The sequence below is a fragment of the Pipistrellus kuhlii genome, unplaced genomic scaffold, assembly GCF_014108245.1.
Source record: "Pipistrellus kuhlii isolate mPipKuh1 unplaced genomic scaffold, mPipKuh1.p scaffold_m20_p_9, whole genome shotgun sequence".
Taxonomy (NCBI): domain Eukaryota; kingdom Metazoa; phylum Chordata; class Mammalia; order Chiroptera; family Vespertilionidae; genus Pipistrellus; species Pipistrellus kuhlii.
The window spans coordinates 10,128,912-10,144,782 of record NW_023425595.1 but is presented as its reverse complement, the minus strand read 5'-3'; the positions used below and the strand labels follow the sequence as shown (position 1 = coordinate 10,144,782).

The 15,871-nt window shown below is 42.5% G+C and overlaps 1 protein-coding gene across 11 annotated transcripts in view; it reads left to right on the top strand.

Annotated features, from left to right (window-relative positions):
• Positions 1-14,314, top strand: part of AGBL2 (AGBL carboxypeptidase 2) — a 35,183-nt gene extending 20,869 nt beyond the window's left edge. For 6 of the 11 annotated variants that reach the window (XM_045577954.1, XM_045577957.1, XM_045577956.1 and 3 more), the window contains 7 exons: positions 106-206; positions 2,380-2,510; positions 4,894-4,960; positions 8,210-8,335; positions 8,850-8,957; positions 11,724-11,809; positions 13,596-14,314. In XM_045577954.1, coding sequence (XP_045433910.1) covers positions 106-206; positions 2,380-2,510; positions 4,894-4,960; positions 8,210-8,335; positions 8,850-8,957; positions 11,724-11,809; positions 13,596-13,824 — 848 coding nt within the window. In that variant the 3' untranslated portion in view covers positions 13,825-14,314. Of the gene's footprint in view, positions 1-105; positions 207-2,379; positions 2,511-4,893; positions 4,961-8,209; positions 8,369-8,847; positions 8,958-11,723; positions 11,814-13,595 lie in introns of those variants that run through there. The other 5 variants (XM_036426096.2, XM_036426095.2, XR_006740898.1 and 2 more) reach the window with 4 other exon arrangements.
• Positions 14,315-15,871: the final 1,557 nt, after the last annotated feature.

The following is a 15,871-nucleotide window of genomic DNA, read 5'->3' as shown; positions in this document are numbered from 1 at the left end:
CTAGAATAAGAGGGGGTGTTTTTAATGAGCTACTCACAAGTTACTTCTGCATTTATTTGCTCATTAAGATTTCATAAGAAATGTTTATGGGGTTTTTTTTTCCAGGCAATAAAAGAGACACTCATTTTACCACTGAGGATCTCAAGTCCCTAGGCTACCATGTCTGCGACACCCTCCTGGATTTCTGTGATCCTGACCCCACCAAGGTAAAAACGGGACTTCAAGAAGTGTGGTGATGCCACTGCTGTGACCAGTTTCTCGTGGGTCCAGAGTCAGCTCATGTGATCTTTATTTCAGTCAGGTGATCTTTATTTCCTCTGGTATTTTTCTGAAGCCTTTATGATCAAAGACAATAAGAAAGGCCCAGCCGGCACACTCTGGGGAAATGGTAAGACCTCAGTTGACGAAGATGATAGAGGCCATTGTTCCCGCTTCCCCTCAGCACGTCTCCCCTCACGTCCAGGCGTGCCCGTGGGAGCACTCATTCTTTCTTTTTTCTAAATATATTTTATTGATTTTCCACAGAGAGGAAGGGAGAGGGACAGAGAGCTAGAAACGTCAATGAGAGAGAAACATCAACCAGCTGCCTCCTGCACACCCCCTACCGGGGATGTGCCCGCAACCAATACATGCCCTTGACCGGAATCGAACCTGGGACCCCTCAGTCAGCAGACCGACGCTCTACCACTGACCCAAACCGGTTTCGGCAAGGAGCACCCATTCTTGATTCCCTTTCTCCCGTTTCAGAAAACCTGCTGTCCTTTGTCTTCCCCAAAACTCACACTGCCCTTTGCGCACCAGCCTCGCTCTCCTACAAGTTCCCTGAGGTCTTGCCTCATTAATAACCTCCCCTCTTTTCTGTATCCTCAGTTTTTTCCTCCTCTTCCCCTCAACTGGAATGTTCTCAAGGTGCTTTTATCTTCAGTCCTTTGGCCTTGTTTCTCCTGCAGGTTATTTCTATTTCCCTTCATCACTCAAATTCTCAAAAAGCAATCTGTGCTCATGGTCTGTAACTCCTCCCTCAGACCCCATCAGAATCGTTGGCTCTGGGAAGACCTGATATACACCACTCTGGATGCAACTGTTTTGGCTTTTTAAAATATGTTTTATTGATTTCAGAGACAGAAAGGAAGAGGAAGAGACAGAAACATCCATGATGAGAGAGAATCATCTACCAGCTGCCTTCTGCATGTCTCCCACTGGGGCTTGAGCCTATAACTCAGGCATGTGCCCTGATTGGGAATTGAACCTCCTAGTTCATAGGTCTATGCTCAACCACTGAGCCACACTGGCTGGACTGGATGCAACTGTTTAAAAATATATTTAAAGGAGAATTTGACCACAACGTGGCTCGTTAAATCAGAGTTGCCATTGGCCAAAATCTGAACAACCCCATTCTAACTTCCTTCCTTACTATTCTAAAATAAAATGAAATTAATCAGACCTTTGGGTTAAGAAGTTTATAATTGGCTATGGGCAGGGGGGGAAAGTGGCTAAAGCAATGTTCATTAGTGTTCTGCCCCAAAAACACTTATTTTTTTAAAATATTTTATTTTTATTGTTGACATTATTACAGATTTCCCCACTTTGTGCCCACCTCCACCCAGACCCCGCCCTCCCCTCCCTCTGGCCCTCATTGTTGTCTGTGTGCATGGCCTATGCATATACTAGTATGTTCTTTGTCTAATCCCGTCACCCTCTTTCATCCAGTCCACCCCACTCCCCTCCCCTCTGACATTTGTCAGTCTGTTCCATGTATCCATGCCTGTTTCTATTTTATTCATCAGTTTATTTTGTTCATTGGCTTTCACTACAAGTGAGATTATGTGGTATTTTTCCTGCCCTGAGTGGCTTATTTTGCTTAGTATAATATATAATCTCCAGGTCCATCCATGCTGTTGCAAAAAGTAAGAATTCCTTCTTTTTTACAGCCACATGGCAATATTTTGTATTCCCACAGCTCATGTAGTTATCTGTTAACATGTCCTTAGTAGCAGTCATTACAACTTACCAATCCTTTTTATTTAATTAAAAAAATTTAATCCTCACTCAAGGATATGTTTTTATTGATTTTAAAGAGAAAGGAAGGGGGAGAGGAGAGAGGGAGGGAGAGAGGGAGAGAGGGAGAGAGAGAGAAAGAGAGAGATCAGTGTGAGAGAAAAACATCAGAGAAAAACACCAAATCTGCCACTGGGGATTGAACCCTCAACCTTTGGGTGTGTGGACGACACTCCAACCAACTTAGCCCTTCCCACCCCTCGTATTTATCTTTACGTCCCCAGCAATAAAGTGCCTTTTAGCATATACACAGTAAATACTAGATGAATAAATAAATAAATAAATAAATAATCAGAGATAGTTTCTTTTTCGTTCCCGCAGTTCATGCAGTGTCTGGTAGAGCTTAAAGAGCTCTTACAACAGGAGATTTATAAGAAATTCAATGAACTTGAATCAGATATGGATGTAGAAAGTCGATGGAACGACATCTCTTTGTCTGACATTGAATCCAGGTAACAAACTTCATTTCCAAGAAAAATCAGAAAAGTTTTACTTTTAAAATTGTTTTGTTTGCTCTGCCCTTTTGTTGGTTTTGAACCTCGGGTGCAAAAACATTAAATAAATCATGGCACACTTAAATACACTTCATTCCTTTGACAACTCTGCATGTGTCTTGACCGGAATCGAACTGGGACCTCCTGGTTCATAGGTCATTGCTCAGCCAGCCAGGCTTCAATGTAATCCTGCCGTTCCCTCTCCGCCTTAGGTCCTCTGACTTTTTCAGAGCACCAAGGAAAGTACTATTCCTCATCTCTGACCTACAGCATTTTACCCCCTCTGTCATTCTGTATCATTTACAACTTGATTGTGTCTCCTGTTTGTTATCTTCCCCTACAAGGATGTAGGTTTCACAACGCCAGAGATCTTTATTTTATTCACTTCTATGTCTCATGCATCTCTACAACAGTACCCAGCACCTGGGGAGAGCTCAGTAAATAATGTAGTATGTAGATCTCAGCCCCACCTCATGGTCTCCTCAGCTCTTTAGGTGGGTGGGTATCTCACATGTGTGCAAGAGCACCATCTACTCCTGCTTACTGGCCAAGGTGCCTCGAGCCTGCACCAGCTGCCCTCAGTCAGGTTTCTGGGCTGGGCATGGAGGCTGCACTGTAGTCTGTGTGGACAGTGGGAAGCGGATGGCTCTACCACACGCCCTGTGGCACAGCGACATCTGACCCTGCTGGCTGAGTCTCCTAGGTGCTGCCTTAGGCACCTTAAACAGACCATCAGGCCCAGTGGAGCGCCCCATTCACCAGGTCTCCTCTTCCATTCTCCCAGAATCCTTTGCCTAACTCCCCAAGATGAGTGCACCAACACCGCTTCACTTTCACCCTCAAAAACTATGCATATCTACTCAAAAAACAGAGCCCAGGGGACTGACTCAGAAACAGACCGCATTCCAGCTGGCTCAGCAGGACGCATTGGGTTAGGAATTATGGAAACCATCTTGCCAGCCTCTGCATCAGGAACCCCCTTTCCATTCTCACCATTTCACAGTAAAACAGACTGAGTGTCCAAGCTCAGTTGGCATTTGCTCCGTCTGGGTGTGTGCACACTGGTTTTGAGCATTTCCAGGCCATTCTGCATCTAATGCTCTAATCCCATTGGTCAACGCTCTGCATTGCCTCTGAAAGGCACCTCAGACACTGTTGTCAGTGACCTCAAAGGCTGCTCCTCAGACTGGAAAAGCCCCACGAGAACCCGGAATTGAGAGTTAGATGGGGGGGGGGGGGGGGGGGGGGGGGCTTTCTTCCCGCTGTCTCCTGTCAGGCTCCTCCTCCTGGTACACTGGCGGGAGGGAGAGGGAGCAAGAACAGAGTGAAAGGGCTGAGCAAAAGGGTGGTTTGAAATGCTGTCTTTTCCCAGATTTGAGTTTTGTGACGAAAACCTTGTTTTATATGGCGCTCATGTTGCAGAGCACAGCTCTCAGTTCTCGCCAGTCACACTCCAGCAAAGGGGAAGACATCATGTGACACACGATAAAGGAAGAAAGGGTTCGCTATCCTAGGACTCATTCATCCTAGGCCTTGAAGACTGGGAGCCGGGACAGTTTGTGGGGGAGGATTTGTGACCAATTTAGACATGCACCCAGAACTTTTGGAAGGTGAATTGGGGTGATGAGAGTAATATTCCTGGTCTCTGACCTATAGAGTCTTTATATTAAATGTATTTATTTATATATTGAACAGATTTTTTTTTTAATTGATTTTTCACAGAGAGGAAGGGAGAGAGATAGAGAGCTAGAAACGTCGATGAGAGAGAAGCTCTGCCCATCTGGCTGGTTTAGTATGTTTTTGGTGTGTGTGTGTGTGTGTTTTAAGATTTTTAACATTGATTTTTAGAGAGAGGAAGGGAGAAGGAGCAGGAGAGGGAGAGAACCAAGATGTGAGAGCAAAATTGATAGCTGTTCCCAACCCGGAACTGAACCAGCAACCCTCTCATGTGCCCTGACCAGAAATCAAACCTGCAACCTTTTGATGCATGGGACAATCAGTGCCCAACCAACTAAGCCACACTGGCCAGGGCTGGTTAATGTTTTTTATTTTTGTTTTGTTTTGTGGGTGTGTTTTTTTGCTACACAGATTGCAAACTCCTTGGTGCAGGAACTCTGCCATGTCCATTTCTGTTTCCTGTGCCTGATGATTGCCTGGCATGCAATCGGCATTCAGAATAAATGAATGAATATGCTTGTCAAGAATTCTTAGCAATTGAAACACAGACAGTGTGGGCAAATAGTGGACTAGATATGCTAACCCCATGCAGATGGTCTGGTAAATGGTATACTTCCAGACATCAGTAACCGGTTTTTCCCTTTTTCTCTCCTTTTGAAAACAGCACCAGTGGTTCTGACAGTTCCCTCTCAGACGGTCTCCCTGCTCACCTCCTGAACATAGCAGATGAGGTGAGATTAGATAGACTCTTATACCCAAAGAGTGGGAGCCTTAAAAAAGCATGACATGGGGGTTGGGGGGGAGGGGCAATGTTAAAATATGTACACAGATAATAATTTAATTTAAAAAAAAGCGCATGACATCACTAGATAATGTGATGGAATTTCCCAACTATTCTAAGATCTGCAGAAAATAGAGCAATAGTGTCCCAACTGGTTATGAAGTCTTTGTCTGTTATAACTTTCATTTTAAAAATATAGAGGGGAGGGTGTGAGGACTCCATATTTATTCCAAAGTTAACTGAAAGTGAAAAAAGAAAGTTTAACTAAAAGTGAAAACCATGTTAAGAAATGGGTTATAAAAATGACTGATACTTGGTTGCCAGAAGGGAAGAGGGTTGAAAAGGTGAATGTCTTGCCCTGACGGGTTTGGCCCAGTGGATAGAGCATCGGCCTGTGGACTGATGGGTCCCAGGTTTGACTCTGATCATGGGTATGTATTTTGGTTGCAGGCACATCCCCAGTGGGGAGTGTGCAGGAGGCAGCTAATTGATGTTTCTCTCTCATCAATGTTTCTAGCTCTCTGTCCCTCTCTCTTCCTCTCTGTAAAAAAAAACAAACAATAATATAAATATATAAAAAAGAAAAGGTGAAGGTCTTAAGAAATACAAATTGGCAGTTACAAAATAGTCATGGGGATGTAAAGTACAGCATAGGGAACAGAGTCAATAATATTGTAATAACTATGGATAATGCCAGGAGGATACTGGAAATATTGGGGGACCACTATGTAAATTATATGATTATCTACCATTATGCTGTACACCTGAGACTAATAAATAATATTGAATGTAAATTGTAATTGACATTTTAAAGTTGTTTTTAGTTCTTTTATTTTAAAAAAATGACCCATAATTTTTTTTATTCAATAAAAGCATTTATTTAAAACATTTTTTTTTATTGATTGACTTTAGAGAGAGAAGGGAAGAGAGAGAGAGAAAGAGAGAAAGAGAAAGATATCAACTTGTTCCGTTCATGTATGCATTCATTAGTTGATTCTTGTATGTGCACTGACGGAATTGAACGCAAAATCTTGGCATGTTGGGACAATGTTGTAACCAACTAAACTACTTATCAGGAATAAAAAGTGTTTCTTTATTCATGTAGTCTTAGATAGTTTTTTATACTTTCATGTATTATGTAACTTATTAAAAATATATATTTTATTGATTTTTTACAGAGAGGAAGGGAGAGGGATAGAGAGTTAAAAACATCGATGAGAGAGAAACATTGACCAGCTGCCTCCTGCACACCCACTACCCGGGATGTGCCCGCAACCAATGTACATGCCCTTCACCAGAATCAAACCTGGGACCCTTCAGTCTGCAGACCAATGCTCTATCCACTGAGCCAAACCAGTTTCAGCTATTATGTAACTTTTTTTGCCCCATCTGTTCACAGACTTTTTCTTACATAGGTGGTATAAAAGATGATATTTACAAACAATAAAATATTTCTTATTGTTTATTATGCACATGATTTTCTAATTGCATTAAGAAATATCTCCATCATAAAGTGAGATTAAGGCTGTCTGGAGGAGCCAGCCAATTTATACTCAGCCTTACAATTTCTTCAACTGTATTTACAGCAACATCAGATTAAGCTTCACCACACCATAGATACCTAGAAAATTTGTCCTGAGCTTCATTTGCTTGAAGTAACAACCAAATTGAATCTTTTTGGTGGTGTTGTTAATCCTCACCCGAGAATATTTTTCCATTGATTTTTATTTTTTATTTTTTATTTTTTAAGCACATTTTCTTTATTAAATTATTATCTGTGTACATATTTTAACATTGCCCCCCCCATACATACCCTCCCTCCCCAGAGTTTTGTGTCCATTGGTTGTACTTATATGCATGTATACAAGTCCTTCGGTTGATCTCTTATCTCCCCCAGATCTCCCTACCCTCCCTGCTGTAATTTTACAGTCTGCTTGTTGCTTTACTGTCTTTATATCTGACTTTTGGTTTGTCAGTTTATAATGTTCTTTAATATCCATAAATGAGTGAGGCCATGTGGTATTTCTCTTTCATTGACTGGCTTATTTCACTCCGCATGATGTTCTCTAGTTCTATCCAGGTTGCTGCAAATGATGAGAATTCCTTCTTTTTTATGGCAGCATAGTATTCCATTGTGTAGATGTACCATAGTTTTTTTATCCAATCATCTGCTGACGGGCACCTAGGCTGTTTCCAGATTCTAGCTATTGTAGATTGTGCTGCTATGAACAAAGGGTGCATATATCCTTTCTGATTGGTGATTCTAGTTTCTTGGGATATATTCCTAGGAGTGGGATTACTGGGTCAAATGGGAGTTCCATTTTCAGTTTTTGAGGAAACTCCACACTGTTCTCCACAGTGGTTGCACCAGTCTGCATTCCCACCAGCAGTGCACGAGGGTTCCTTTTTCTTTTCCATTGATTTTTAGAGAGAGTGGAAGAAAGGGGGAGAGACAGAGAGAGAGAAACATCCATGTGAGAGAGACACATCATTTGGTTGCCTCCCACTCACACCCCAACCAGGGCAGAGGATTGAACCTACAACTGAGGTACATGCCCTGACTGGAATTGAACCTGAGACCTTCAGGCTGCAGGCTGACGCTTTATCCACTGAGCCAAACCAGCCAGAGCCCAAACTGAATCTTTTAACCACACATCAAATAATCAGTATTGTCTGTACCTGACATTATTGCCATAAGTAATCTGGTTTTTGTTTTTTGTTTTTAAATATATTTTATTGATTTTTTTACAGCGAGGAAGAGGGAAGGATAGAGAGTTAGAAACATGGATGGGAGAGAAACATCAACCAGCCGCCTCCTGCACACCCCCCACCGGGAATGTGCCCGCAACCAAGATACATGCCCTTGACCGGAATCAAACCTGGGACCTTTCAGTCCGCAGGCCGATGCTCTATCCACTGAGCCAAACAGGTTTTGGCAAGTAATCTGGTTTTAAATTATAAATCACAAATATTTGGTCATTGGTGTAGGACCCCTTCTCTAGTATACGTATAATAGTCGGATTTGGGGGTTGTTGAATGGGGAGCAGCCTCTGGTAAGGAGGTACCAGCTATTTGTTCTTCAAGCCAACAACTTCACACTGAGGGCCACACACTGGCTTAGCCGTCATGTCTTGAGTGTTGTGTGACGAGAGTCCTCTGGAATCCTCACTGACTAGTTTCTCTGCACTTTTTAAAATAGTTGGATCATAAGAAGAAAGTGTACAAGAAGAAAAAGAAGAAGCCCCTTCAGACGAGGAAACAACGAAATGAACAGTATCAGAAAAATAATATGATGCAGGAGTTCAAGTCAACAGAAGATGCCCTGGTAAGACAGCTCTGCTGCGCTGCTTCTCCTGTCCAGTTAAAGAGGCTTCCATTCACGGCAGGACTGGGGGCTAAGGTTTACTCTAAATCAGAAGGGGGTCAGAGGTGAAAGCTTTCTGTCTTGAGTTCAGAGCTCTCTCATGGTCCTCTGGACATCTCTGAGCAGCTGCCAGCCGTGGCCCACGGGCCCTCTGTGCACTCTGGAGCTGCAAGTCTGGGCGTTGACCACGTCTGGGTTTCCAGAGGGAAGTGGTGGAATGGCTGGCAGAGGAGTGGCCAAAGCTGCTCAGGGTTGCTGGGTGCTGAGAGGTCAGGCCTGGCCCAGGCTAAGACCCCTGAATAGCTCCTTCCTTGTCTTTCTCCCAGCTGATGTACCTACATTATTCCCTCTGCTTTCTAAAGGTGAAAATGCTTTCGGAGTGGGAGTTTTACTGTTGGGTGAATTGGTTCAATTATGAGCAGATTCATTGCAATTGATCAATTGAAAAACATTCTCTTTACACTAATCCTTCTAGAAAATGCCAGGATTTGCTTCCACGATGCAAAAGCAGCCTACCTTTTTAAAAATTTCTGAGAATGCCAGTTCTTCAACAGTAAAAAATGAAAGACCAAGGATGAATGAGGTAATGTTTTTTTGTCTGTTGGTTTTTCTTTTGCTTTATTAAGGTATTACACATGTGTCCTTATCTACCCAATGTTCCCCTGTCCCCCAAGTCCTGCTCTCACCCTCACCCCCCCCTGTTGTCTGTGTTGTTGGTTAGGCTTATATGCATGCATACAAGTCCTTCTCCCCTTTACCCCCACCCTCTCCTACCTTCCCTCTGAGGTTTGAGCATCTGATGGATGCTTCTCTGTCTCTAGATCTGTTTTTGTTCATCGGTTTATGTTGTTCATTATAATTCACAAATGAGTGAGATCATGCGATATTTATCTTCCTCTGACTGACTTATTTCACTTAGCATAATACTCTCCAGCTCCATCCAGGCTGTTGCAAATGGTAGGAGTTCCTTCCTTTTTATAGCAGCATAGTATTCCATTGTGTAGATGTGCCAAAGTTTTTTAATCCACTCATCTGCTGATGGGCACTTAGTCTGATTCCAAATCTTAGCTATTGTATATTGTGCTTCAGCATAGGGGTGCATATGTCCTTATGAGGTAATGTTTTTGCTTGACTTTTTTTTTTTATTCATTCATGGAAAAAAATGTATTAAAACTTTTTTTGTAATTTTTTAAAGTGTACAACGTGATGATTTGATGTGTATACATTGTGAAATGATTCTCACCATTGAGTTAACTAACACATCCATTACCTCACATGGTTATCTTTTTTCTTTTGGTGAGAACATGTCCAGTTCTACTCTCAGCAAATTTTAATTACACAATGCAGTATTATTAACTATAGTCATCATGTTATACATCAGATCGTCACACCTTGTCTGATAACCAAAAGTTTGTACCCTTTTACCATCCTCCCCCTATTTGCCCCACCTCCCAGTCGCTGGCAACCACCATCTACTCTGTTTCTATGAGTTTGGCTTTTTCAGGTTCTACATATAAGTGCAATATTTGTCTTTCTCTGTGTGGTTTATTTCACTTAGCATAATGTCCTCCAAGATCATCCATGTTGTCACGAATGGCAGAATTCCCTTCTTTATTATGGCCAAATCACATATGTTTGCACATATTTTTTCTCATTCAATAGATTGCCTTTTCATTTTTTTTTTTATTTTCTTTGCTGTGCTTTTTAGTTGATGTAGTTTCACTTGTTTCTTTTTTCTTCTGTTTTCTTTGCTTTTGTTGTCAAAACCAAAAAATCATTGCCAAGACCAATGTCAAGGAGCTTATTTCCTATGTTTTCTTTTAGGAGTTTTAGAGAATCAGGTCTTAAATGTAGGTTTTTAATCTATTTTGAGTTGACTTTTGTGAATGGTGTAAGACAGGGGTACAGTTTCATTCTTTTACATGTGACTATCTAGTTTTTGCAACACCATTGTATATTCTTGACTCATTTGTGTAAAAAATTAAAAGACCCCCCCATATGCATGAATTCATTTCAGGGCTCTATATTCTGGTCCATTCTTGACTCTCTGTCACACCGATTCTCTGACTTCTCCAATCAGTATGTCTTCCCCACAGGGCGGAGAACGCAGTAGCCCTCCATGTCATCCTTGCCTGCCAGTGCCACTGGGAGCAGGGGAACTTTACATTGGTGGGGAGACTGGCTGTGCAGTAGATTACACACCACTGAGGTCCGACACCGAATACTGGCGATGTGTGACTTTATACCCGGAACATAAGAACAGGCTGTTTTACCATCCATCCAGCCGTTAATTCAACAAATTGTATTGTGTAACCACTATGCGCCAGGCCCTCTCCTGGGTGTGGCGAATATGACATTGAACAAAACACTGTCCCTGCCTCAGGGACCTTAGAGTCTGGGCTGGGGATCTGACAAGTAAACAGCAAATGACAACAGAATAGGAAGCAGGGATCACGGAGAAGCACCTAACCAGCTTTTGGTACTTTGGAGTTTTGCGGTTCTCAAGTCCCTGGTTCTTTTATGAATAAATATAAGTTCTGGTACAACGTAGCTGCTTCTTGGTGGGTGGAGTGTAACATTGGCCCTCCTCTGGCAGAATGTTACCCCGTGAGTAACAGGGAGATAATGGGGCCCCGCTGTGTCACACTGAGGCACCCTCACAGGCACAGCCATCTCCATTCAGTATTGAGGGACACCTGGGGTCTAGTGTAATAGTGACAAGGAAACAGCTCTGAATTCTGTCTTGTGTTCAAACATCACCCCCCGCCCCCTATGTAATTTAATGTGAGATACTTAACCACCCTGGGACTCCGTTTCTGCATCTAAAATATCTATAGATATAAAAGCCTAAACAACCATAACAACTGGACAACCAATCGCTATGACATGCATTGACCACTCTGGGGCAGACATTCAATGCAGGAGCTTCCTCCTGGTGGTCAGTGTGCTCCCACAGCCATCCTCCTACGGCCGGCCCCCATCAGCCTGGTCAGGACTGGGCGAGATGGGCCCCAATCGGCACCAATCACCAGCCAGGCCGAGCGACCCCACCTGGGCATGGATTCCTGCACCGGGCCTCTAGTTATGGTAATAATATCAACAACGTAAGGTTGGTTGAGAATATTAGATGTGAATCTGTGTGTAAAGGGCCTGGCATATGGTAGGTATTCAATAAATATTATTGAATTATTTGAATTATTTTCTTTGAATTATTTGTTTGTGTCCTGCCTCTCTTTTTGTGTTAGAGTATCATAATGAATCAACATACATGAGAAACACTCAGAGGACGTATGTTCTAATACACTGATCCAAGTAGACATTTTAATGAGAATGTGTTCATTTATTCTAGTCACAGTTAAATGGAAGAGACAAGGGCATCTCCCTGGACCCACCAAAGGCAACTGGCTTGATTCTGACTAAAAAGAAAGAAAGAAAGCAGGTATTTCACCTAATATATGTTATACCTATATGCTGGTGATTTACTTTATTTGGTTTTGAAATGTATTATGTGATTTGGTTTCACCTTCTCAGATTTGTTCTGCTCAGGTGAACGCCCAAGGTAATTGGCACCCTCAGGCTATAAACCACTGACCACCCGGGGGCACAGCCCACAAGGTACTAAAGGACGCAGACAGCCCTCCCAGAGCTAACAGCTTGCCATGGAGAAGTTACCTTTATTCCAAGGAACATTGGTTAAGCAGCTGTTATTTGGTAACTCCAGGCAACGTCTCAGGGAAAACAGAGATAGCCTAAAGCAGCACTGCTCACCTCAAGGAGCTATCAGCAGCCAGCGGGATAGGGTAGGGGCGCCGCCTTAAGCTATGACGTGTGCCCCACGCACCGTGTTACAAGGATCCTTCAATGTGAGGTTTGAGAATGGTTTGCTTCATTAGAAGAATAAGTTAGCATGAGCCGAAACCGGTTTGGCTCAGTGGTGGAGTGTCGACCTGAGGACTGAAAGGTCCCAGGTTCGATTCCCGTCAAGGGCATGTACCTGAGTTGTGGGCACATCCCCAGTGGGTGGTGTGCAGGAGGCGGCTGGTGGATGTTTCTCTCTCCTCGACGTTTCTAGCTCTCTATCTCTCTCCCTTCCTCTCTGTAAAAAATCAATAAAATATATTAAAAAAAAATAAGTTAGCGTGACGCTAAACAATCAATAATATATATATATAATTGATTTTTTTTCAGAGAGAAAGGGAGAGGGATAGAGAGTTAGAAACATTGATGAAAGAGAAACATCAACCAGCCGCCTCCTGCACACTCCCCACTGGGGATGTGCCCGCAACCAAGGCACATGCCCTTGACCGGAATCAAACCTGGGACCCCTCAGTCCGCAAGCTGACGCTCTATCCACTGAGCCAAACTGGCCCCGGCTAAATATATATATATTTATTTATTTATTTTTATTGATTTTTTACAGAGAGGAGGAGAGAGGGATAGAGAGCTAGAAACGTCGATGAGAGAAAAACATTGACCAGCTGCCTCTTGCACACTCCCTACCGGGGATGTGCCCGCAACCAATGTTTAAAAAAAGAAATATTCAAAGTGATGAACAGGAAGAACCTAGATTACTCTACCCAGCAAAGCTATCATTTAGAATTGAAGGTCAGATAAAGAGCTTCACAGACAAGAAAAAGCTAAAGGAGTTCATTACCACCAAACCAGTATTACATGAAATTCTGAAGGGCATTCTTTAAGAAGAGGAAGAAGAAAAAAAAGATAAAGATAAAAAATTATGAACAACAAAGTGACAACAAATACATATCTATTAACAAGTGAATCTGAATCTAAAACTCAAATGAATAAAAAATATGATGAACAGAATAAACTGGTGAATGTAATAGATCAGGGGCATGGAAATGGAGTGGACTGACAATTCTCAGGGGGAAAGGGTGTGGGGTGCGTGAAGGGATTGGACAAAGATCTTATACCTATGGACATGGACAGTGGGTTGGTGAGGTCCCGGGGTGGGGTGGGGTAGGAACTGGGTGGAGGGGTGCTATGGCGGGGAGGGGGGAGAGGAACATCTGATCAATATATATTTTTTAAATGTTGCCCATAGACTGCTGGCACTCTGAGAGACAAAGGCAAATGCTTGATTTTCCTCTGCCCTGTAACAACTACCTCTCACTAACTTCTTGTAAACTAACCCGAATCCTTACTCTTAACTTTACAAATTACAACATAAAGCAAGTTCAACTTTTATATCTTGTTTGCACAGAGAGAAAAGCCAGGATTTACATGCTCTTCAAAGAGAAGCACAAACACCGGCAAAGAACCAGATCCAGATACGAAGCCAGACTGGTCCAGGAACAGGTTTCTTGCCACAAAGAGGGGCCACACCACGATGGAAGTGTACCCATCCTTGCACATATACACATACCCGTAGGGCACTGGGGCCACACCACACGGTGGTTCCTTGGCATGTTTTGGGTGAGACGCATTTGTAATGAGGGAGTTGTGTGGTGGGTAACCAAGCTTGTTGGTGGTGTACTGTGTTGTGCATTCACGTGCACTGACCTTCCACTGTGTGCATGCCTTCAAGATGTACACCTCATGAATTAAATTATTTTATAAAATGAAGCTTCATTGTGATGTCTGGAAAAGCTTCCTTTATCAGAAGTTCAAGTGTGTTCTCATGGAACTACCGCACAGAAATACCTCATTTTAACCAATAGATATCCTGTCCAAAATTATGTGCAAATCAATTTTTAAGTGATCAAACTCTGTTTTAAACATATTGTGTGAGTGGGCCATGTCAAAAATGTGTCACAACTTGCTAGTGATGTCAAACTGTGGTATCTCAGACTTGCTCAGGATGTAGTGTTGCCACATACAGAAAACAATTCATGTATTATCCGAAATTTAATGTTACATATATTATGTTCAGCACAGTTATGTAAGTTTTAAAACCCATTGATTAAAATTCTTTCTCTCTAACCAGTTGTTTCCATTGATTGGTTAACTGCATAAGCTTTTGTGAACAGGTATTCTAGATCCCTCACAGCACCTGTGCTGTCAGTGTGCTAGTATCATGTTCAGAAAGGGTCACTCCGGGTCCTGCCAGGCTTCCCATTTGACTTACCTTCTTCCTATCACATTGGGTTGCAGCCCTAAACATTTTTTCTTTTTCTTTTTTTTAAAATATATTTTAATTTATTTCAGAGAGGAAGGAAGGGAGAGAGAGAGATAGAAACATCCATGATAAGCCTAAACCGGTTTGGCTCAGTGGTAGAGCATCGGTCTGCAGACTGAAAGGTCCCGGTTCGATTCCGGTCAAGGGCATGTAACTTGGTTGCGGGCACATCCCCGGTAGGGGGTGTGCAAGAGGCAGCTGGTCAATGTTTCTCTCTCATCGACGTTTCTAGCTCTCTATCTCTCTCCCTTCCTCTCTGTAAAAAATCAATTAAAAATATATATATATATATAAAGAAACATCCATGATAAGAGAATCATGGATCAGATGCCTTCCACTGGGGATCGAGCCCACAACCCCGGCTTGTGCCCTTGACCGGAATCGAACCTTGGGCCTCTCAGTTCACAGGCTGATGCTCTATCCACTGAGCCAAACCGGCTAGGGCCCTATACCTTTTTTCACTTCTCTTATCTATGCTGCTGACTTCAGCTCCCTTTCCTCTGAGATTCTTCCCCAAACTACATGGGCAACTTCTACCCTGCACCAACCACCCTCTCTTGCCAGAGGCTCTGTACCTCTCAATGGCCACAGGTATCAGTGGGGCAGGGACAGTGGATATTTTGTTGGCATCATCAACATACAAATTCATGACTAAAAATACCCTTGCTAAATGATCTCAGACATTGCCTGGTTAGACACTGTTGTTTAGATTGTCAGTTGTATTGATATCTAAAAAAAAATTTCTGGATTTAGTTAGAAGCTACTTATGTTTCTTACCATTCTAAAAGCTACAGTTATATATTATTGTGTGCCAGGATGGGTATATCATTCAATCCTCACAGAGGTATGAAGTAGACATTACAATACTAATTTGTCTAAGATTCAAAGAGGCCCTGTAATGTGCCTAAAGGCACACAGTTACTAACTGGTAGAGGATGACTTTGGAGCAGGTCCATTGAACTTTATTATTTTTAAAAAAAAATTTTATTTATTTTTATTGTTTTTTTTTACAGAGAGGAAGAGAGAGGGATAGAGAGTTAGAAACATCAATGAGAGAGAATCATTGATCAGCTGCCTCTTGCCCATCCCCTACTGGGGATGTGCCTGCAACCAAGGTATATGCCCTTGACTGGAATCGAACCTGGGACCTTTCAGTCCGCAGGCCAAGGCTCTATCCACTGAGCCAAACCAGTTTCGGCAGGTCCATTGAACTTTAAAGACCAAGCTTCCTTCCTGTTCTGTAAACTGCCTCCCCATATCACCTAGCACTGTGCTGAATACAGGACAATATTAATAAAAACTGACTTTTGTCTTTTAATATACAGTTTTAAAAAGATCTTATCCTGTACACAATTTCAGTT